This window comes from Terrapene carolina, unplaced genomic scaffold (assembly GCF_002925995.2).
Source record: "Terrapene carolina triunguis isolate 2854851 unplaced genomic scaffold, T_m_triunguis-2.0 Scaffold58, whole genome shotgun sequence".
Classification (NCBI taxonomy): domain Eukaryota; kingdom Metazoa; phylum Chordata; order Testudines; family Emydidae; genus Terrapene; species Terrapene triunguis.
The window spans coordinates 21365358-21390163 of NW_020664409.1; the positions used below are offsets into that span (position 1 = coordinate 21365358).

The 24806-nt window shown below is 39.0% G+C and overlaps 1 protein-coding gene across 1 annotated transcript in view; it reads right to left on the reverse strand.

The window, feature by feature from the left end:
* The window catches only part of CCDC102B (coiled-coil domain containing 102B), a 347381-nt gene that overhangs the window by 285724 nt on the left and 36851 nt on the right, over positions 1 to 24806 (reverse strand). Inside the window, exons 2-4 of the mRNA XM_024198764.1 lie at positions 13374 to 13991; positions 9760 to 9971; positions 3010 to 3118 (exon numbers count right to left, since the gene is read on the reverse strand). Of these exons, the coding sequence (XP_024054532.1) occupies positions 3010 to 3118; positions 9760 to 9971; positions 13374 to 13964 (912 nt within the window). The 5' untranslated portion in view covers positions 13965 to 13991. The remainder of the gene's footprint in view (positions 1 to 3009; positions 3119 to 9759; positions 9972 to 13373; positions 13992 to 24806) is intronic.

Below are 24806 nucleotides of genomic sequence, written 5' to 3' on the forward strand. Positions count from 1 at the left end.
GTCCAGGTACAGCAAATCTATAAGCTGGTGGATCTGTAATGCAGATAGATAAGAACCTCTCAACATACTTTTAGTATATCAGAAGGATACTAAAGACCTTTTCTGTTTTATCCATGAGAGTTAGAACTATATTTTTAAGCTTCTATCTACAAGACTCTATCTATAACAGACAACCACTCCAGATCACTTGAGGATTATGGGATCTCACACTCTTGAACAACTCCATCATTCCAGAGGGTAGACACTAGCCAGACTGGGTCTTCCAAAGTATCAGTCACTAAAGCAACCATGACATTGTTTTTTTGTTTACAATACTTGTGAACACGTTTTATCTACCAAAAATATGACACTTAAGTTACTTACACCAGACTTCAAACAAAGAGATGACACATTTTAAAACCATTTCAGAAGCAATATGAAATCAACAAAAAAAATGTAGTCCAACTACAGTCAGTGAAGACCCGGTAGGGAACAGCACGGTGAGTAAAAGCTCCACGTGCCTGTCTCCCCCCGCCCACCCATCCGACCCCAACCCACTTCCTGCCCCTGACTGCCCCCTCAGAACCGCAACCCATCAACCCCCCCCCCGCTCCTTGTCTCCTGACCACCCCCTCCCGATACCCCCCACCCTAACTGCCCACCAGGACCCAACCCCCTACCCAACTTGCCCCGCTCCCTGTCTCCTGACTGCCCCGACCCCATCCACCACCACCCCAACAGACCCCCGGAACTCCCACACCTACCCAACCCCCCCCGTTCCCCGTCCCCTGACCACCCCCCCAGAACCTCCGCCCCCTCCAACCGCTCCCTGCCCCTTATCCAACCCCTCCTCCCAGCCCTGGGCCCTCTTACCATGCTGCTCAAAGCGGCAGGAGCTGCAGAGCTGCCCAGAGCACCGGCGCCGGCGCCACGGCACTCTGGGGCTCTGCGAGGGGGGGGAGCGGGTGAGGGGCCGGGGGAGCCTCCCCAGCTGGGAGCTCAGGCGGGCTGGACAGTCCCACGGGCCGGATGTGGCCTGTGGGCCGGAGTTTGCCCACCCGCCGGCCCCTTTACAACCGGTTCTACACTGGTTTCTAAATTTAACAACCGGTTCTTGTGAACCGGCTCCAGCTCACCACTGACTACAGTCAAACACAAAACACAAAAAGCTAGTAACAGAAGTGCATGGTTACATTCACTTCCCTACAGCTAGCAAAAATTCAGCTTTGTAACATAGTCTGAAAATACAGTACATATATAGATAAAATGATGGTGTCAGTTCAAAAATCCCTTTTATTAAGTAACATTTAAATGGGTATTTTGCAAGCTAAGTAGTATGACTCTCAACCTGCCAATACTATCTAGTGTGATGTGGATTTTTTTTAATTAAACAGGAATTTCCAAGGACAGTTAGCATACTGTTTCCTGAACTGATAGAAATCCAGCAATTTGTCTTTGAAAAGTTGATATCTAAGTTTTATTTGAAACAGAGAAATTTGGCAGCTCCAGCTGAAATGTAGCTGCAGTTCAATGTCTAAGAAGCTGCATTTTACCAATGCCCTATTCTATAACTATGATATCATATCTATTTGGGGAAAACAGATCATGGATTTATTGTTACATTTTTTTCTATTATGATGATTTCTCAAGAGAGATAAGCTTTGTTATCAAGAAGCTTGTAAGAGTAGTTGAATATTTTTTCTTAACACTGACATATAACAAATAACATTCGCCCACTCACAAGATTTGTGCATTTTAAAATATGGAGGATTTTCACTTACAAAATAAATACATGGTGGTAATTTCATTCAAATTAATCAGTTTTACTAAAACCAGTGTTTTCCCCTGTAACATTAAAAACTAAATAAATCACAGCCCTACAAAACTACCAAGATGTGCAGAATACCCAAAAAGTTATCTTCTGTTCAAAGTTAAATACAAATATTTTCTGTGTATGTGTTTGTTCAATATCATGTATTGCATCAAAATCAACATCTCATGTTAAAATTAGTTTTTTCTTTTCAACATGTATCCAACTAAGAACTCAAAGATGATTTTCAGTTGGAGACTGCATGATAGTTGTCTCTTATCCATATATCAATATCAATTTTTATTGTTCCCTTCTTCCCAGCAGTGATCAAAACCTCAGGGCAAAATAATTTACCAAAACATCTGCTTCATATTTTAATCACAGAGGTATGATGGACCAATTGAATAGTTTGCATTTAATCAGGAGGGATTTTCCTACATAACAACTAAGGAGAGCAAAAGAAACCAAAATCTAAAGGAAGCCTAAGATAACAGACCAAGAGAAGATCCAGGACTACAAAGTAAAATGTGTAAAATTTAGAGGATTCAATTCAAACATTGCTATAGTGCATTCCCTGCTGAGTTTATATATGTATGCTAATTTTAAAAAAATGTAATCTAAGTAATAGCAATTGACTTAATCTAAATGTTTGAGAATCACTGTAATTGAATTAAAAAAAAAACCTAAAAATTCTTGGTGTCTTGTGCACAATAGAGGCAAAGAAAGTGTAAATGCTTTAACCATATGTTCCAAACCTGGGTGTCTAAAGTTACATACCAATGTTTTGACACCTAAATAGAAGTGACCTGGTTTTCAGAATACCCGCAAATTTCAATGAATTTTATGAGAGTTATCAGGACTCAGCAACTTTTAAAAAAAAGCAGTTTCCATTTAGGTCATAAAACATGGATGGTTTGAAACAATTAGTCCAAATGAAACTACTATATAATATGCTTGTATGATGTAATTTGGCTCAGTAGTTTGGTCAGTCTCTGCACATGGGCTCTGAATGAGGGTGAGAACGGTGACTCAGATTTTCTGTCAAATACAGAAAATATTGTTTCCTCTAGGGCAGGCATCTGCTACAGTCCAGAATTACTTGTTTATCTGTTTCACAGACTCATTTTTCTGTTTTGTTTTTAGTTAGTCAGGGGGAAAAAAGCCTGTTTTGCTCTCTGTTCCCCAGTAGTAGTATTTTGTTTGTTTTTTTGCCAACGTACCTGTTTCAGGCTCTCCAGCTTGGACTGTCGCATTTCTTCATATTTCCATTTCCACTGAGAGAGATCAGAGTCCAGCTTCTCTACTTCTTTTTCCAGGAAAAAATGCATTCTATAAAAATGTTTTAACAATCATCATTAAAAAAAATCTTTAAGATAACAAAGCTGATTCTGAATAGCTTTTGTATTGTTTCTAAACTGTCTTGCTTTGCTGGATTTAAACACAGTGTTTTGTTTTGTTTTTGTTTTTTAAATTACATGTTTCTATTACTTTTATGATGTTCAAAGGATTAGCCAAAGAGATTCACCAAAGTGAGGAGAAGGAACCAAAACAATCTAACAATGTGAAATATGCATGAAATGCAATGCTAAACCAAAGGAGACTTGGAAATTGACTTTGACCAGAATCAGTTGACCCAATACCATGTGATGGCAAAGACCATCAGAGAAAAGGTAACGAATAGGTGCAATATCTGAACAACAGAATAGAGTGTAAGGCAAGGGAAAAGGCCAATTTTATCTTTCATTAGATTATCTTAATCGTGCATTTCCAAATTTTCACTTTTTCCTGCTCTAGGCTGCTTTCCCACTCCATACAGGGATCTACTTTATTTGAGCTTTGTTTTACCTTTTACAGCATTCATCTTCCCTGGGCATTTATTGTACATTGTTTATAGCTAATTATACTTTTTCTTGGAATAGTTCTATCTCAGTTCCCTCTTTATTCTGTGTTTCCTAGCGCTAGGTCCTCAACTGGTGTAAATCAGCCTAGCTCCACTGAAGTCAGTACAGTTCATTTTCAACACCTGGAAAAAAGTCCTCAATGCTAAAAAAAACGGTTGATATACCACCATTTCTAGATGGCGTGAGCACTCCTTTTCTAGTCTTCTGTCAAAATGAAAATCCTTGAACTTTTACTTCCAGGAAGGGTATGTCCCGTTTCCACTAGGGCTGGTAGGCAAGCAGCATTAAAATTTCACTGTCTGTTCCCTAAGTACTCCACCAATAGAAAACTCTAAATGGAGGTATGAATCAGTACATTCACAGCTACTCTGGCCATGCTTCTCTCCCAGCCAGAAGTTCTCTTCTTTCAGATTTTGCCAGCCTCCTACAGCTCTCACGGACTGCAGAAAGTTGTGATCTGTTTGTACTGTCCCCAGTGTCAGGGTCTAGGCTGACAGAAGTATGATAATGGGCTTTTGCAAGCATGATGGTTTGTGGTATTTCAATCAGATGAGTGCAGAATACTTTTTCTCTGGTTCCCTTACTCAGTGTACTCTGGAAGCCATAAAATAATTATATTTGAATAGCGCTCTCAGGATTGCAATTTGAACATTAGGCTTTTTTGTTAGATTTGTTTCTTTCTGACCTTTACATTGGGTAGTTTGTGATGAAATTTTCAAAGACCCTATTCACTTTGTCTAAGTACAGTCAGAGGGGTATTGGAAGGGGACATATACATAACATATGCACAGTTCCATAAGAATGGAAACCATAAATGTTCTAATTTAGACATTAATAATCCAAATGAAATGCTTTCAAATTTTGTTTGTATTCTCTAGCCATTTCAAATATTATTTGCTCCTGAAGGAAGCTGCTAGAAATATTTTGGAAATGGGGATGTATTGATCTCAGAAGTACTACTACATCTTCATTAAGATGACATCTTTTAATATTTATTTGCCTCCAACAAGATACTCGGTTATGAAGCTCTACTTACTCCTACAACCAAGACAATATCTACGAAAATATTAAGACTACATAATGCATGAAGAACAATCTGATTCCTTAGAGAGAGGTACTGTAGTATTTAAATAATGAACTCTCATTGCTACCTTTACCCTTTATTCAAAACAATTAAAGCATTATTTTCTACCATTATCCAGAGATCTAAAGAAATATGATTTAGAACAGCAGAGAGCACCACACAGGATTTGTCTACACTGCAATTATACACCCACGGCTGGCCTGAGCCAGCTGACTTGGTCTCACAGGACTAAGGCTAGGTCTACACTACAGCGGGGTTCCGACCTAAGATACGCAACTTCAGCTACGTGAATACCGTAGCTGAAGTTGCGTATTTTAGGTCGGCTTACCTGGCGGTGAGGACGGGGGAAAGTCGACCGCTGCCGCGCTGCCGCCGACTCCGCTGCCGCCTCTTGCCGAGGTGGATTTCCGGAGTCGACGGCAGAGCGATCAGGGATCGATTTTACCGCGTCCTCACGAGATGCGGTAAGTCGATCCCCGATAGACCGATTGCTACCCGCCGGATCGGCGGGTAGTGAAGACATAGCCTCAGGCTAAAGGGTGTTTAATTGCTGTGTAGACATTTAGGCTCTGGCTGCAGCCTGGGCTCTGGGACCTTTGAGGTGGGTCATTACTCATTGTTAGAAAATGGCAATTAGACAAAGGGTATTACACATAAAGTCACTTGGATCATAATCACAACAGTATTATGAAATCAGGTCAGCATCATAAAGCCTAGATGTATTCCATTAGATTATAAACTACATCTTAGTCTGGTAGCAGGAGACTTTTAAAACAGGAGGATGAAGATGTCCAAACATTTAAGATAAAGTGTTGACGTTATTTTAGTCTTATTAGTTTTTGAAAGTGTTTATTATACACCTCTACCCCGATATAACACTGTCCTCGAGAGCCAAAAAATCTTACCGCGTTATAGGTGAAACCGCGTAATATCGAACTTGCTTTGATCTGCCAGAGTGCGCAGCCCTGCCCCCCGGAGGGCTGCTTTACCGCGTTATATCCAAATTTGTGTTATATCGGGTCACGTTATATCGTAGTAGAGGTGTAATAGGAGGTGCTTTGTAAAGCACAAGGGACAAAGAAGGACTAGAAAACCAGACAAGTGGAATAGTTTAAAAGAAAAGAAACCTCAAAGACATCTGCTAGGAATAACAATTCTATGCCATAGGAATGCCTTTGACAATCTACCAAGCATTTGACAAATGGCAACATTCATGTGATAAGATTGTTTTGACTAGAGCCACATTTTATAAACATTTTGTTATAAACCCATGCTGAAAGATGGATTTGTAATGACCTTAGTTGACCAAAGTACTAAACCTAAACAGATCTTATAAACTCTAAGTGCTTTTCTTCCTGCTATATGGTGATCAAGTGCCAGATGGCACAGACACCCATTACTATAGACTGGCAGTGGTGTTAAATAAAGTTGGGGGTAAGAAAACTTTTTGCCACAATGCCTTCAAAAACTTGACAACAGTTAGTGCACTGCTGCGCTGATACCACTGCCTATCATGCTTACCAATACTGTCTCATTGTTTCCTTGTACTTCCTTATCTACCTATATCCATCTGTTGTCTCTTGTCTTATCCTGAGATAGTAGGCTCTTTGCGTAAGGAGCATCTTTTTATTCTGTGTCTGTGCCTAGCCCAATGGGGTCCTGGTCCATGACTAAGGCTTCTAAATGCTATGGTAATACAACCAATAAATAACATTGTCTCACCCCTTTTCTCAATAATGAGGTTGAGTTTTCTGCCAGGAAGCAGTAGTTTGGGTATCATTTAGAAAACACAATTTGATTTTTTAATTTTTTTTTAATTCAGAGAATAGTTGATGTCTGAAGAAAGTAATATTACTCTCATAGGCCATCATGACCAGCAATAATAAATTACAGTTGAACAGGATGAGAAAATTGAAGCCATCATTAGCATAGTCAAGGCTAAAATAATGATACCAAGCTGATTAGTAACCATGAAAAACAGCAGACAGTGAAGCACAGGACAGCTAAAGAGATGAATTCACACCTTTACAATGTATAATGGGAAGTGTGATCCTGACCGTACAGGAGAAGTGAAAGTGAATTAACAAAACAGAAAGGACATTTAACACTGGACAGCAAAAGGATGAAACTGTAAATTAAAGAAGGAACTTCTAATGAGTGTAAAATGCTCTATTTGGGTAGTTGTATCAAATGTACCTATTGAATGGCTATGTAGATAATATCATTGGAAAGTGGAGTTTTCCTATATACTGTGCTTACGAATGGCATCATGAGGATATGAAGTACTAATGTATTATTTGTGTTACAGTAGGACCTGTACTCAGAGGCTCCCATTGAGCCTGTTGTTCCATTGGCCTAGAAACTGTACAAAAACACATAAGAGGCAGTCCTTGCCCTGAAGAGTTTGCAATCTAAATAAATAAGGCAGATAAAGAGTGTGAGGGGAAAATACAGGCATAGAAAAGTGAAGTGACTTACCCAAGGTTAAACTGCAGATCAAATGGCAGAGCCAAGAATAGAAACTTGGTCTCCTGATTCCCAGTTTATTTTTCTATCTCTGCTGGAGGAGTACTAAGTGCCTCATGCTAGGTTCTGAATACCTTCAACTCCCAATGGAATCAATGGGAGCTGAGGTACCTATCACATACAAGAGGCATTCAGCACACCATAGTGTTGGATCTAAGAAACTGCTAGAGATCACAGGGCAGGCTCTGTTGCACAATTAAGATTGTTAACTGCATGCCCAGTTGGGGACACAATGAAACTTGCAAGAACTTTAATATTTTCAACAGGTTGCACTTACTTTAAAACTATTAGAGTCTTAAAACTATTAGCACACAATGGTTTTGTTAGGCATTTGAAAGACATACTATTTTCTTGTGACTGCTAACATCAGCCACCCACTTACAGAGCTGTGGTGAGTTTAAGAGAGCAGACAGATTTATACAGAAAATACAGTTACTATAACCTTGAGAAACATTCTGTTATTATGGGGGGAAAAATAGCTGTGTGATAGTCTTGCACTGATTGCATGCCAAAACTGATCCATAAACAAACACATCCACAGACTCACAATATCCACAAGATAGTTGCCAAAAAAAAAAAAAAAGTAATAATGGAAAACATTGCTCCATCGTAGCCGAGTGTTGCTAATTCTTTGTAATGAAATTGTTTAATCTACTTCTGCTGTTGTTGAGGAAGGGAAATTTTCTTCTTTTTCCTTTTTCAGTTAACTTAAGTTCTTATTGGAACAACAGTTCTGGTGACTGAAGTCTTCTGACTTCATGGGCACAGCACACACTGCAAGTTTCCTTGCAAGACCCAATCAATGTTCCTCAATCCTTTTTCTAGACTGACATCCCATAGGGACGATCAGCTAATCCCTTATTCCCACTAATGGCTCTGATGCAGACACCTGTCTCTTACCAGCTAGAATGAGATCACCAAGTCTCTTCCTTCAGAGCACCAAACAGATACCAGACATTCACTACTTATCTTAACCGAACATAAGAATGGTCATACTGGGTCAGACCAATGGTTCATCTAGCCCAGTATCCAGTCTTCTGACAGTGGCCAATGCTAGGTGCTTCAGAGGGAATGAGCAGAACAGGGAATCATCAAGTGATCTATCCCCTGTCGCCCATTCCCAGCTTCTGGCAAACAGAGGCTAGGGACACTTCAGAGCATGGTTTTGCATCCCTGCTCAGCCTGACTAATAGCCATTGAGGGACCTCTCCTCCAGGAACTTATATATCTCTTTTTTGAATCCTGTTATAGTCTTGGACTTCAAAACATTCTCTGGCAAAGAGTTCCACAGGTTGACTGTGCATTGTGTGAATAAATACATCCTTTTGTTTGTTTTATACCTGCTGCCTATTAATTTCATTTGGTGACCCCTAGGTTCTTGTGTTATGAGAAGGAGTAAATAACACTTCCTTATTTACTTTCTCCACACCAGTCATGATTTTATAGACCTCTATCATATCCCCCCTTAATCGTCTCTTTTCCAAGGTGAAAAGTCCCTGTCTTATTAATCTCTCCTCATAGGGAAGCTGTTCCAAACCCCTACTGATTTGTTGCCCTTTTCTGAACTTTTTCAATTCCAATGTATCCTTTTTGAGATGGAGCAACCACATCTGCACGCAGTATTCAAAATGTGGGCGTACCATGGATTTACATAGAGGCAATATGATATTTTCTGTCTTATTATCTATCCTTACCTAATGATTCCCAAAATTCTGTTAGCTTTTTTGACTGTCGCTGCACATTGAGTGGATGTTTTCAGAGGAACTATCCACAATGACTCCAAGATCTCTTTCTTGAGTGGTAACAGCTAATTTAGAACCGAACATTTTGTATGTGTAGTTGGGCTTATGTTTTACAATGTGCATTACTTCGCATTTATCAACATTGAATTTCGTCTGCATTTTATTGCCTATTCCGAGTAATGTCTTGAAAGGAAGGCTCTGTATTCTTTTTCTAGTCTTAAATTATCCAGTTCCTAGATGGAGCTTATTTTGAGGTGTATAGATAATACTATTAATACTTTGTATCTGTGTAGCACCTTTCAACCCAAAGCCTCTCACCATTGAGCACACAGGGAGTCATTCTGCACTAGCTGAAGCTTCCAAGTGTAATGCTATGGAGAATACATTCTGGTAACAACATACCAAAGACCAGGTACAGTAATACTGATATCAAATAGCAAGCAAGCATCCTTGGCCAATTCCAACTTCACATTTTTACAGATAGCCATATAGAGTCTCAAGTATATGACACCATACTTACGAAATATTGAGGAAATCTTCACAAAACACAGAAATATGTTGTCAACATGAAACAAACATCCTTATACTAAGTTTGTTCCTCCTAAAATATTTAAATATATGCCTCTTACCAGAAATTAATGGTCATGTGACCATTTTAGAACACTGGTTTTATTTATTTAAGTAACTTGCTCTAGGGAGAATCAATTTTGCACTTACTCTCTTTCCTTCTGTAAGATTTTCTGTGACTCATCCAATTGCAAATGCAAAGCAGAAACATGTATTAGTTCATTCTCCGGAGGATGGACTATGTTGTCAAGCCTTTGTCTAGGCTTTTCCAGACCAATGCCAGGGGCAAAGGAGTCAGGAAGCCTCAGATTGAATCTTGTACCTTGGTTCTTTCTTAATGTGGTTTCAGTTGTCTCCACATCCTGAGAAAAAAACATAAGAACAAAACATCCTAAGCCAGAAAATACAAACGTATGTTAGGAACAGTCATCTCATAATGAAGTCTACAAGGACTGTCATGCTGTTCAAACATGTACAGCCGCAGCGAAGGAAGAATCACACATTTTGCACATAGAATGTGGTCAATAATGCCCCTGACCACCATGATGATCAGCTAGTGTGGCTGGTGGCACTCTACACCCCCAAAAAAGGTGTGTCCAACCAGCGTGGTGAGAAGCCAAGGATCTGTTTCTCTCAGGCATTGAAATATTCTTCTCAACTAGCATTTTCAAAAGGTCCCACATCTGACCCTGAAGAGTCTAATCCAAATCCCATTGATATCCACTGGGTTTTTTTCTGGGGGGACAGAAATGGTGTAGGGGAAGGGAAAAGAGTTTATGCCTAAATAGATTTCTGTTTTGCGAAGGCAAATGATTTTGTATGAAGAATTGTGGGAACCAAATTTAATCCATAATTAAGTAAATTGAAGTTCTCCCAAGAGAAATCCAGCTAACTTCAGAAATACAATAAATTGTGTTTCCTCCAATTAGTTATAAACTAATTCAGTTTCTCTCAATAAACCTCTGTACTGTTCCTGACAACTCTGTTCATCTGACATTATCAAAACTTTTTAACATGATGCATGAAAATTATATTATAAAAGATACTGCAAATTAGGTAAATGGATATTTCCAGGCAATTTTAACACACTGAAACTATAAAGCAGCTGGCACATTATCCTTCATCAGTGAAGGAGATATACTGTTAAAATATATTTGTGTCATTCCCTCCTTTAGGCCCTGTAGATTACACATTTTAGTCACTCTGACAAACAGTTAATAACATACATCTGTGTAGAATTTGCGACTGAGGGTGAAGTTCTGGCCCTGTTTAAGTCAATGGAAAATCTCTAGGACCAGAGTTTCACCACTGGACTATAAACAGGAAATACTGTTTGGGTTTTCATTGATTTGAATTCTGTATTACAGGGCCTCCCAGAGGATTCAGGGGGCCTGGGGCAAAGCAATTTCAGGGGCCCCTTCCAAAAAAAAGTTGCAATACTATAGAATACTATATTCTCGTGGGGGCCACTGCGGGGCCTGGGGCAAATTGCCCCACTTGCCCCCTCCCCCCGGGGCGGCCCTGGGAAAAATAAACATTTAAAAACCTTCCGCATCTCAGCACAAACCCAGTTTTGAGAAACCTTGTAAAGGTGACTTGAAAAGAAGTTATCACTGGTTCTCAGCATCAGCTAGTGCTAAAAGGCACTAAAGCTCATTAAAAGGGTTGGACAAATATTTTCCGTCAAAACTTTTTTTGGATCGAAAACTAGGGGTTTTTAAAAAGCAGAAAAAATCACGGACAAGGTCTGCTTTCCTTCAAAATTTGTTGTGAATTTTTTTAATTGAAAAGTTGAAATTAGTCTGCCAAAACCTGAACATGGTTTGGGGTTTCAGAAGTGTGTGGCCAAATATTTGCTGCTTGCTGTGTTTGATTGTTTAAAGAAACAATAAAAAAATTCTGCTTAAAAAAAATCCAAAACTTTTGAACCACCTCAGCTTTTGACCAAATGCCTGAGCCCATCCAGTCAGAGATTTTTCCAGGTTTCTGATACTCTGCTGGCTTCCTTGACTCATATCTGTCTCCATAACTTTGGGTTCATTTAAGTTAGTACATAAGAACATACGAATGGTCAGACCAAAGGTCCATCCAGCCCAGTATCCTGTTTACCGACAGTGGCCAATGCCAAGTGCCCCAGAGGGAGTGAACCTAATAGGTAATGATCAAGTGATGTCTCCTGCCATCCATCTCCACCCTCTGACAAACAGAGGCTACGGACACCATTCCTTACCTATCCTGGCTAATAGCCATTAATGGACTTAACCTCCATGAATTTATCTGTTTCCTAGAGACTGGCTCCATGGGGTCCCTCACAAACTGGAGACGGTTACTGTGGGTTTGTCTTTATTATAGTTTATGTACGTACTCCACAAACTGAGCATTTGAGCTTGTTCCAGAATCTGGTATGAGGATCCTTTGTGTAAAAATAATTAGGAACATAGTGTTTTGTATTTAATTCAGCACATTTCTTCTTAGAGTAAATGAAAAATATCTTAGTTACATGATGTGACCACGCGTTGAGATCAGCCTGATAAAAAAGTTGGATGATGATGATGATGATGATAATAATAATACCTGGACAAATCATAAAACAGCTCAACATTTTCATTAAGCCTAGTGAACTAGCAGGAAACTCTGCCCAACACATTAGAATCCAATCACTGGCTAGTCCTTCTGAATAAGGTACAAATATAATTTTCCAATTGTTGCAAAAATCTTAGAGTTCATAATAAACTTGAGGCCAAAATTCTCTACTGGAATAACTCCATTGAAATAAAAGGAATTACATCAGCAGAGAATTTGGCTCCATATCTAAGCCCCTTCTTTGAGTGTGCATACAGAAGAAATGCACAATGAAATGTATAATAGGTCAGAATCTTTTTTCAGGTTGATTCTCAAGTGCCAGTACAATGTCTATTCAGGGTCACAGTACATACTGTAGCTCACCTCACAGCAGTGTCAGTGGAAATTCTGACAAAAGATGCACATGTTGAAGGCCCTGACTCATAGTCTATTCACGTCATTGTAAACTTTGAGTTGAGCGGGCTTTGAATCATGCCTATAGTCAATACAGGTTATAGGTGATGCAGTTTATGATGGGTATATAATATATATCTAGTGCTGGAATGAATAGTGACAAAGGAAGAGGGTACAGTTCCATTTGCTAAAACTAGTTCCTTTCTTTTAAAAAAGGCAACTGTAGAGCTGGAAAAGTTGCACCAAACTATTCCACTCATTAAGAGTCCATGGCCACCTTCTGATCCTATATTACCAAGAAACAACATAACTACAGTCCTGGCTCTTTAAAAATACTCCTATTCTGCAGGAAGGGAATATCACCCCCCCCCCTCAAGGAACTCAAAGTTATTCAGTAGAATTAACTGTGAAGGGCAGGAAGAATTTTGGAAGACCAGGACTATGTAAATAGCTTCCACTCATTTTCAGTTCTACGTGTGTCCATAGACCAGTAAAGACTTTAATGACTGGACACAAGAAAACCTACATTGCTTTTTGAAGGGGGGAAAGATATACAAGTCACATGGGAGCCCAAATTATTAACTGCCCCCATGGCAACTGTTTATATACCAGTGATAATGCAAATTGGTCTTCTAGTTTATATATAAACAAAGCATTATGTACTGAAATTTTAGGAGTGGAGACAGGCATACATGTACAGTGTTACCATGAAGCATAGAAAAGTGGATCTTATGTAGACTTGCTAAAAATGCAGATTTCGGAACATACAAATGTATAGTTCCCTTTACCTTATGCATTTCTTGTACCACAAGGATTTTGTTCTTGATCACATCTTTAACAGGTTTTTGTTCCAGACACACTAACTGGTACTCCTTTTCTGTCATACAGGGCATATCTGAGAAATTGAGTTTCTTTTTCCAAGTGACTTCTGTATCCGACTCTTCCTTTTCAATTAGTAAGTCTTGGTTTAGCTTTTTCAGTGCATTCAGTTCCTTCATTGTGGTCTCCAGTTTGATTCTCAATTGTCTCCCTTCCTCCCGGGCTTTATTCCTTTCTGCTCTAACTTTGCTCCATTTCTCCCGCCAGTTGGCAGTGCAGTCTGACCACCAGCGCATGGTCTTCTCCATTTGGGCAGCTCTAGCCTTAACTTCTTCCAGCTCCCGAAGTCGGAGCTCTTCAGAAATCTCCCAGTCATTGTTGTTACTAATATGCATACAAGGATGGTGAGAGGAGTATGGATGGAGCCGTTGAGATGGTAAACTTGAGTTACAGAGGTTACCTGTTGCTTTGCTACCTTCATCTAGTTCATAAGATTGTCTTTGTTGGGTCTTGAAAATCTGTGTCTTGTCAGATAATTTATGGACAGAGTCTAGATTCATGTTTCAATTCTTAATCTAATTTCACACCTAAAACAGATAAGGAGAAGTGAATATTAGTTATAAATATAACAAACACATATGTCCAATAAATTAGAAAATCTTTAGAACCATGAGCACATCAGAAGCCAGATTGTAGATTCCACTTTACTTTTCTGCCCAAACTGTGACGCCCTTATTAAGTTTTTTGCTCAAGCAAAATCTCAGAATTTGTCTGCATAAGAAAAGAATAAAACAAAACTAAAGACCTCAAGACTTCATCCTATATCTCTTAAGAAAATTGGCATTTGCTTAAGGAGTGACATATAGCAGTCCCAACTCCAAGAGCAGCACAGGGATGGTCTGTCCCCATTACTTCTTTGCTACAGTCATCTACAGAACACAGTATACTTCCCACATCAAACTAACTCAGCTCTGCTAGCCAGTGCTTGGGAGAGAGGAGTAAAGCCTTGATTCCACCCATTCCCCACTTCTCTATAACCACTTTTACTCACCTGCTTGGGGAGAGGGATGACTAGAATCTACTTTCAGCCCCACACACAGGCTGAAAGTAGGTGAATTGAGCAGGCTGCATAGGGCAGTCACTTATTCCCCCTTACTCACCTGCTCAGTATCTTAAGGAAAAGTGACAGTCCTGCCTCTACTCCAATATAACGTGGCCCGATATAACATGAATTTGGATATAACGCGGTAAAGCAGCGCTCCGGGGGGGTGGGGCTGCGCACTCCGGCAGATCAAAGCAAGTTTGATATAATGCGGTTTCACCTATAACGCAGTAAGATTTTTTGGCTCCCGAGGACAGCGTTAGATCGGGGTAGAGGTGTATAAGCAAAAGAATGGATGCTGTAGGTAAGCATTGCCGCTTCTACAATCTAACATGTAGCTTGTTTCAGTGATTTGTATATTATGGTGATTAGTTTTAACGTTAATACATTAATTTGAAACACAACCTAAATGAAAGTCCAGTAACAAATTATTTACCAACATTTCATCTTGGAAAAATTAAAGCAATTAACAAGTTATTTTAGCGTAATGCTTTGTTCTCATTTTTATGCATATGAACCAGGAGCTTCTGCCATTTTTTCATCACCAGTCAGATGCTCCCAGCCAGTTTTAATTGGTATTTGACTTTGCAGAACATTCATAATATTATTTCCAATTTATTAAATGTTTCTGGATCATTGTTACAACATAACTATATCTACACTGCAAGCTAGGAGTGAGATTCATCACCAGTTCATCAGAAAACTACTTCAACATGGTATTTGTTCATTTGTTTTTTAATGGCTTTAATTCAGCTTAGCTCCATTTCTATTGGTTGGCTGCCCCATGATCAAATCATTTTATCATGAAATACTTTTAAATCCTGTTAAACACACTTCAAGAAATATAGTTTCAAGTATTGTTACAAGTGAAAATGGGGACAAATGGTGGTGGAAGGGTAGATCACAGATCACTAGGCTTTCTAGCAGTCTCTCCAGTTCCCTTGAACCTGCAACACCTGCAGCTTCCATAGATTTCAGTTGCAAGTCTTGATTTGTGAGTTCTCAGCACGTCTGAAAATCAGGGCCTTTTAAAATGAAAATTATATTTTTAATTGATCACACGGGCACCTAGAGTTTTGGATGTATATTTTTGTATTGTTAAATGTCAAATTAAATATGACAATCAAATAGATTTTCTTATGCATTAATATTAAGTTTATTTGACAAGGTTTAGATTCTTAGTTTTGAAATGGAGGGGTATATGGCATATGCAACTGTGATGCCTTCATTTACTGGGGATTGCCCTTTAAATTATAAGAAATCTATCTCTCTTCAAAAACAGTAGCTGATCGAGAGACACACACTGCTCTCTCTCTCATAGAGACTTTATTTTCATTCTTGCGTCTTGTTTTCACAAATTTAAACTAAAAGTCATTTTATTATACAAAAAGCATGTGGTTGGTTTTTCTGTATAGAAAAGTCATAAGACAGAATTAGGAGTTAAAGTTACACCATTCAGCATCAGAAGCAGCAGAAAGGGTAAAATTACAAGCCAGATAATAAGTATCAATAGGAAAAGTTCCCGAAGGTGTTTAATATCTGGACTTCAGTGTAATTCTACTCTTTTGGGGAAAAAATCCTGAAAAATGCATTTGGTCTATCACCAACCCTCCTCTCCATTCTCAATGTTGTGCATACCTATACAATGCTGACTAAGAGAATAGGAATATTTTGCAGAAGGATTTATATTTCCACCTAAATTTGGACATTTGCTGATGTTCACATAGTTAAGGGTAAGTAAGTTAAGGGTAAGTTTGCTTATTGAAGCAGAAATATGGTTTCCAAGAGGATAAATGAGATCAGGACAACTGCCAAGGGAAATGGGATCACATCTATTACTCCATTATAATCGATTTCCCAATTTAATATACAAATAAAATGAATTTAATTGCTTGGTTCTTCCACCATGCTCAATATTTCTTACACCTGAGTTCAGCTGATCCCACAGGCAATCTGGAGCTCAGACACGCCCTCCCCCATTCAAGATAGAACTGAACCTATCAGTTACACAATGTAGGGCAGGCACAATGTGAGAATCAAGGTAACAATTAGAATGTATTTTTTTTCACACATTTCTAAGTCCTAAATAACTGAGGTAAGGAGGAAGAAGTATCTTTGGAGTCCATTGTACTAAATGCAAAGGTTATGCATCGTAGGCCAGGATTATATGTAACCTCTCTGGAAGGGAGAGGTGATATGAACTGTAGGAAGTGTTATGAACTTCAAAGGACTATATTGAAAAATGTGCCAGACAAGAATGGATTTTTGGAACAAACAGTGTTAAGTGGTTTGTCTGGGACTCTCTAGAGCAGTGGTTCTCAATCTGTGGCTTGTGGGCCACTTGCGACCCAATCAGCATAATGCTGAGACCCATGTGACATCCTCAGGGCCATACAGGTAGTATTGGATGCAGCCCACAAAGGTAAATAGGTTGAGAACTATTGCTTTAGAGGGAGGGAGATACCTATTTCCCACCTTTGGTTGGGAAACCCAGCCTTTTACACTTACGCCCAAAGGAGTTGTCTGCAGATCACCTATTATCAGAGGTCAAAATCAAAGGCCCAAGCTCTATAAAAGGAAAGAATGAAGAATTCATGGTTGTTCTGGGTCTCAATCTGAGACAGTTATGATCTTGTAGGTTTTGAAGGGCTAATACCTCTCAGAGCTGGGTACCTCTGGTAAACTTTTTAGCATGTATGTAGGTACTCTTTTTTTTTTTTTTTTAATGTTTTCTCTGTGATGCTTTCACCTTAAGAATAAATGTGTGCTTGCTTAGAAAGGGTTGTGTCGTAACTTACAAGTGTGGGCAGTTACACTGTTTATAGCCTTCAGAGAGAAAGCAAAACACAGAGGCTGGCCTTTGAGGCAGGTCTGGCTTGCTGGGGAGATCACTGTGTCGGTAGCGAACTGCACAGCCTGCAAAACTCAGGACAGGAAGGAGAGGGCTAAGGAGCCAAGAGTCTAGAGTGGGTGCCCTTGAGGGATTATGGAGGAGTTGCCCTGAACTGTGACAATAGGATCAAACCCTAGGGAAACGGGCTACAATGGTGACCCCCTTGAGTGATATCACAGTCTTATCTCATAGTGCAGAAAAAAAATTGAGGAAAAATATCATATTGATGAATTTGTACCATATTTGTATCAGCTGAAAGCCTCTGCTATAATGGATGTGTGGATAGAACATGTGCAGTCAAATCTTGGCCAGATAGACAGTGTGGGCCAATGGATAGAACACTGAACTGGGACTCAGGAGACAAGATAGATTCCCTGCTTTCCAGCTGGTCTACATTTGCAAGTCACTGCACCTCTTTGCCTCAGTTTTCCCATCTGAAAAAATTGGGATGATACCAACCTTTTTTGTAATGCACTTTGAGATCTAAGGATGAGAAGTGCTACATAGAAAAAAAACAAAACTATGTATTACTACTACTACATATTCCAAACAGACAAATAATATAAAGACAGGGCTAGCCCTAAAGATTCTGTGGCACTAGATATTTGCTGCTTTTCCTTTCCATCACAATTACAGAAGCTCCACTAACATAGTCAGTCAAAATCACTGAAGATTTTACATCTCCTATTTTGCTGCACAAGCCACTTATTCTGCATGTATGGCAGTGCCATGTTGTAGGGAGGCCAGATAAAGATAATATTGCACAGCACTTTTATCATCTTAAGTCTATAGAACATACTGTACAACTGATAGCTAATTAAGTCTCATAACACCCTTCTGAGGCAGCATTACTTGCATTTTACTATTGGGTTACTTGGGAGAGTGTTAGGGCTGGATTACCCAATAGGCAGACTAAGCATGTGCTTAGGGCACCAGCAAAGCAGGGACACCAAAAAAAGAGATTTTTTTTGAAAAAAAATTGATATTTGATATTTCAAAAAAAGTATTGAAGTAGTCATCATGGGAAAATCAGAACTTTGTTAGACTTCCTTATACTCCACTACACACTCTTCCCCTGTTTTTCTGTTCTCTTTTTATTACTTATCCCCACCTAAACCAGGGGGGTGTCCCTACTAACATAGATCTAAATAATGCGAGGAAATCAGAGACTGTAACTGATCATCGTACTCCTGGTGATAAAACAGACATTGTTCTAGAAGGTGTGGATGTGTCAGAGACTGAACCTGCTCATGCTGTAAATAATAGGAGAAAAGATTCTGGTATGTGGGTTGATTTCAGTACCGATGATATAGCTTACTGGATAGATCGTGGACCAAATGACTGTCAACACCACACTGGGCCATTTGACAAATCACATCGGACTTTTACCAATGGCAAACAAACAAGATATTGTCCACAAGAAACATTTTTCGGCATGAAAGCGAATGGTGAGAAATACACTCGAGAATGGCTACTGTATTCACCATCAACAGGGTCTGTGTACTGTTTTGTTTGCAAACTTTTTGCATATAAACCTTTAACATCCCTGTTTTCTGCAGACGGATTTAGTGACTGGCGGAATACTGTTTTAATTGAACACATGAAAATAGCACTACTCACAGAGATTCAATCTTGACATATTTAAATCGAAGACAGGGCTTTGGATTGACACAAAAATTGGAAGAACAAATTAAAGGGGAGCGTGAATACTGGCAACATGTCTTGCAGCGTGTTATAGCTGTTATTCAAACATTAGCTGAATGTGGTCTGCCTTTCCGGGGATCAAATGACACATTTGGATCATTGCAGAATGGAAATTTCTTGAGATTGTTGGAGCTTGTGGCTCAGTTTTACCCATTTTTAGCAGGCCATATCTCAAAATATGGGAATGTTGGCAAAGGTAACCCATCATACTTACCCAAGACAATATGTGATGAACTCATTGGTCTAATGAGTGACAAAGTTCGTTCAGCTATTGTGGATGAAATAAGTACTGCTGGGTACTTCAGTTTATCTGTTGACTCTACACCTGATCTTTCACATATTGATCAATTGAGTATTGTACTAAGATATGTGTCTCCCACAGTTGGAAAACCAGTTGAATGATTTATAACATTCCTCAATTTGAAGAGCCACACTGGTGAAGAAATGGCAAATCAAGTACTTCATTATCTGTGCCAAGTTTGCAAAATAGATTTCTCAAAGTGCAGAGGTCAGTCTTATGACAAAGCTGCCAACATGTCAGGGCATTATCAAGGGATGCAGAAGAAGCTTTTAGAACAGAACAAATATGCTATATTCATACCATGTGCTGCACACTCTCTCAATCTTGTTGACCGCAGTGCTGTTGATTGTTGTCCGGTGGCAGTAAGGTTTTTCTCAACAGTCCAGTTACTTTATACATTTTTCTCTGCCTCAACACACCGATGGACAGTTCTTAAACATATCTGGGCAATAATCATGTGTTGAAATCTCTTTCTAATACTCGCTGGGAGGCACATGCAGTGGCAACAAGTGCAATTCTGGAGTCCTACTCAAAGATTGTGGATGCATTAGAAAGTATAGCTGAAGACCAATCACAAAAGGAAGAAACTATATGAGAGGCAGAAAACATTGCAAACAAGATGGAAGAACTAGAGTTTGTATTCATGTTGACCATGTGGAATGAAATTTTACAACACTTTTACCACACAAGTCAAGCTCTCCAAGAAAAATAATTGGATTTGAAAACATGTGCAGACCTCTGACAATCATTAGCAGACCACTTACATACTTTGAGGAATGATTTCAAAAGATTTGAAGACATATCAAAAGATAGCTTGCCTGATACTAACTACAAAGAAGCCCAGGCCCTCAAGCGAATCAGGAAAAAACAAGCAAATGATAGCAGTGCAACAGAAACAGCATTGAATCCTAGAGACAAATTTCACGTATCTACTTACTAGGCTATAATTGAAACACTTGAAGCTCATATGAAGAGGAGAGGTGAAGTGTACAAAGAAGTATCAAGTAGATTTTCTTTTCTAAATGATATGGACTTATCTGACGAACAATATTCACAAGGTTCCCAAAAGCTAGTTGACTCATACCCTGTTGACTTGAACATGAATCTCTATGGAGAAGTACGGCAGTTCCACTGTTATATGCGCGCAAAGTTTAATGAAACAGGAAAAATGAAATTCAGTCACATTGATCTTCATGACACAATATTGAAAGATGGAATACAATGTGTATTTCCAAATGTAGAGATCGTACTACGTATTTTTCTAACATTGATGATTACTATCTGCTCTGCAGAATGCTCTTTTTCTCAGCTGAAAAGAATAAAAAACCCTCAGAGAACAACAATGTGTCAGGACAGACTTGATTCACTTTCCCTATTGTGTATGGAAGCAGACATGCTTCGTCGAGTCAGCTTCGATGAACTTATCCAGAATTTCGCAATCAGAAAATGTAGAAAGAAGCTCTTTTAATTTCAGCATACATGTAAGTTTTGTGTCATTTTGAAAAATAAAATTTTATTTTACGGTATAGTACTGTTTTATTTTGAATTACATATGGGGGGGGGCACCACAATCTTTTCAGTGCTTAGGGCCTCTAACGGTCCTATTCTGGCCCTGGAGAGTGTTTAAGGTGCAGATTTTTGAAAATGATCTGTAACTTTGAGTATCCAACTTAAAATAACTCAGCCTGGTTTGCCAGAAATGCTGAGCACTTGCAGTTTCCATAGATTTGAATTGGATTTGGCCACTCAAAATTACAGGCCATTTTTGAAAAATGTTGCTGTAAGTATGTCTTTCCCAAGGTCAAAACCAGGCAATGGCAAAGCTGAGATTAGAGTCATCAACCTACTAGACTGCATTGCCCATCCATGGTATCAACAACATCTCTAAGAGTGTAAAAGATCTGGCTTGGAAAAGACACACACACACACACACAAACATAAGAAGCCAGAACAGAAAATTGTATTGTTAGAATACCCACATGGATCCTAAAACACTGTGGACGCAATCTGCAGTTCTTCTATTGATTCCTGGGGCTCATTAGCGATCTGCCGAGCACCTGGTGTCAGAACTCCTCAGGGCCACAGGGAACAGTGACTAGCCAGAGCACAATGTATTCCAGCCACAGCTCTATGCCAGTGGAAGGGGTAATGATGGAAATCTTATCCTCGGGATATTCTGTGGTGGGTATTGCCAACATGGTAAAAAAGTGCCATAATGCAGGGATGCATCGAGCCCTGATAAGGGATAGAACCTGTAACAAAATATTGTGTGTGGTTTATAGTAATAAAGTAGAATTCTCTGTGACACCTTAACTAACATTTAATCTGATTTCAACAGTTACTTTGCTGGATTTGAAGATCATAAAATCTTTGACCAATCATTTTCCCTGGAGATGAATGATTTAATTATCCTTGACTCGCTCACTAGGTAGACTTCTGAGTTTGAGCAGTTATCTGATTTACAATGAATGTCGCTTTCAGTTGCTGAAAAACATTTACTAAATGACCAGGAAAGGTTCCAAGTCCATTTTGATGAACAACTAGTAAATGTCGTTGCAGTCAATTGTATTATCTCTGTTGTCAGGCCAGTTGTCTGGCAAATATGCATATCTGCTAATTTTCAAAAGGAAGGGAGTTCCATAGATAGAATTCCTGAACCAAGAATGCACTGAACTTGACCCAGTTCAGACATAACCAAAGGAGAGCCAGGTTGTCTAACTTCAACTACTGGGAAAATAGCAAGTTGTGGGTATATGTAGAGAAGATTGTCAAGAACCTGAAGCCTAGATTATTAAATTTCAAAATTACAATAAATGGAATGAGTAAAAGATATTCAAGGCTCCCACATCATGGGGAAATGACTTAATACAATAAACTTACAATAATTCTCCTTATTCTTCCAAAGAAGTTTCAGAGTTATGCATTTGTAAACTTTCAAGACATGTAAGTAACTTTTAGTCTGCTAGTAATTTGCAGTCACTTTGTAATTGGGTATTGGTATGAGAAGCATATAATTTCTTCTGTTATAAATAATTTCTTTAGTTAGGGACTGGTTGGTATTTATTTCATCTATTATGACAAGCTATCAGATGGTACTCAGAGGCAAATAAAACTACTCAAAGACAATGCTTAGACCACACTGTAGCACAAAAAGATCAACCTAAGCGGTTAGATGAGTAGCTTGATAAAACCACCATGACGCATCCTGGAATTCCCTCCCATTATGGAAGATGTATGGGCTGGGCTCCCCAGCTACGTACCAAATTCCCATGAGGCACTGCAGCAGAATCTCTAAATCAATTTTATTTTCTGCCAAAGTGTTTCAGTTTTGGGGCCTTCCAGTTTTTTTGATTAAAAGTTAAAATTCTAGGCAGACAAGAAACACTGTTCATGGGAAATTTTATTAACTTGAAAAGTAATTTTTTTTTGTCAAAAACGAGTTTTGACAGAGAAATTGTGACCAGCCCTGCTGAGTGATCTCAATTTCTGATCAGTAATTCCTGAAAATATTAATCTGCCACTAAAATGGTGGGATAAAGACTGTTTTCTTAGGGTTTCCTCTCCTCCCCAAATATATGAGATCTTTTAGTCTATGGAAAGTATGTTGGGTGAAGTTAGATCTCTTGTTCCTATTGTTTTGAGAGCTATATGTTAGAGGACGAGAAAGATGTAAATGTGTTACTATGCGTGAAAAATAGGACAGATGGCACCCAGGTTCTGTTTATTAGGCAGAGACTACAATAAGGATGACAGTAAAAAAACTTTTGCAACCGTGAATTGTTAATATTAGTACTCACACTCCTCTTATACAGAACACATAGGACTCTTAAAGATAATCAGTTATTAGTCTCTACATACCCAGGAACCACTACATTAGGTTTTGCTTGAGAGCATAATAGCTTTCAAATGTACATGTCAAGAAGATTAAATGAATGGTTTTAATGTGCCTGTCTGTAGTAATTTTGCAATTGTTGCTTTATGTATGATAACACCACATGGTTGCTGCCATTGACAGAACATCACTAAAAACAAGAGGCTGTGTCTCAGCAAACATGAGAAGAGCAGCTGTGGGTCAATCAGCAGAAGGCGGAGTAACAAGGGAACACTAAATGTTACACATGGGATTTACTGTTGCCTCTCAACTCTGAGTTGTGGCTGGGGAAAGAGACCTTGACTGTAACACATGTTGAACTTTGTCTGCTTTCTTCCTCCTGCATCATCTGTTCCTTTAAACACAAGAACTAGGTGTTACCAAATGAATTCATATGCAGCAAGTTTAAAAGAAACAAAAGGAAGTATTTCTTCACACAACGCACCGTCAACCTGTGGAACTCTTTGCCAAAGGATGTTGTGAAGGCCAAGACTATAACAGGGTTTTTTTTAAAAACTAGATAAGTTCATGAAGGATAGGTCCATCAATGGCTATTATCCAGGATGGGCAGGGTTGGTGTACCTAGCCTCTGTTTGCCAGAAGTTGGGAATGGGTGACAGGGGATGGATCACTTGATGATTACCTGTGCTGTTCATTCCCTCTGGAGCACCTGGCATTGGCCACCGTTGGAAGATAGGATACTGGGCTAGATGAACCTTTGGTCTGACCCAGTATGTAAACATTTAAAAGGACCCCATCAATTTGAACTCTAGTCAATTAGAAAAAATAAAGAGTTAAAGGGTGCTTTCAGGCATTATATCTACTCCCAAGTCTCCTGACAATTTTTGTAGTTCTCTGTTGACTTTTCTAAAAATGTTTCTCTTCCTTGTTGTGTGAAAAATCCACACAAACACAGTGACTTCCTCTCCTGCCCGGCTGCTCCTAGAGATCAGTGACCCATTAGGCTAAGCACCAAACAGAATCAGTTTTTGCCCCTAAGAGCTTAGTCTGTAAACAAAACTACAACTTAATGCTCAGAAAATACAAATAAAAAAAAAAATCAGGAAAAAAATCCTCTAATCTTTTTCAGTCACAGTAATACTCGGTGATGATTTTTTTTGGTCAATATTATTACAATTAAGATTTGCCATTTTTCACAAAATGAGAACTTAAAGAGGGTAAGCATTTTGTTTATATTACAGTATATGAAACCAAATAATCACTGGTGCAATTTCACTGTATTCCCCTTCTCATCTGGTGGAAAATCAGCATCGCTCCATCAACTTCCATGGAGCTATGTAGATTTATAACAGCTGAGGATCCTGATCCCTAAAAGAAAGAGGGGGATTCAATGAAGTTGCTCCAGTGATGATATAATCACAGTAAGGCCTTCACTTACTGTCTTCCTGATGTATTTAAAATTATACTATCTCTATTCCATTCCTATTCGGCCCACTTAGTTATGTGGTCTTCTGGGGTGCATAAGGACCAGTGAATACATGCATCAAGACAAATGGGACAGCAGGTTGAG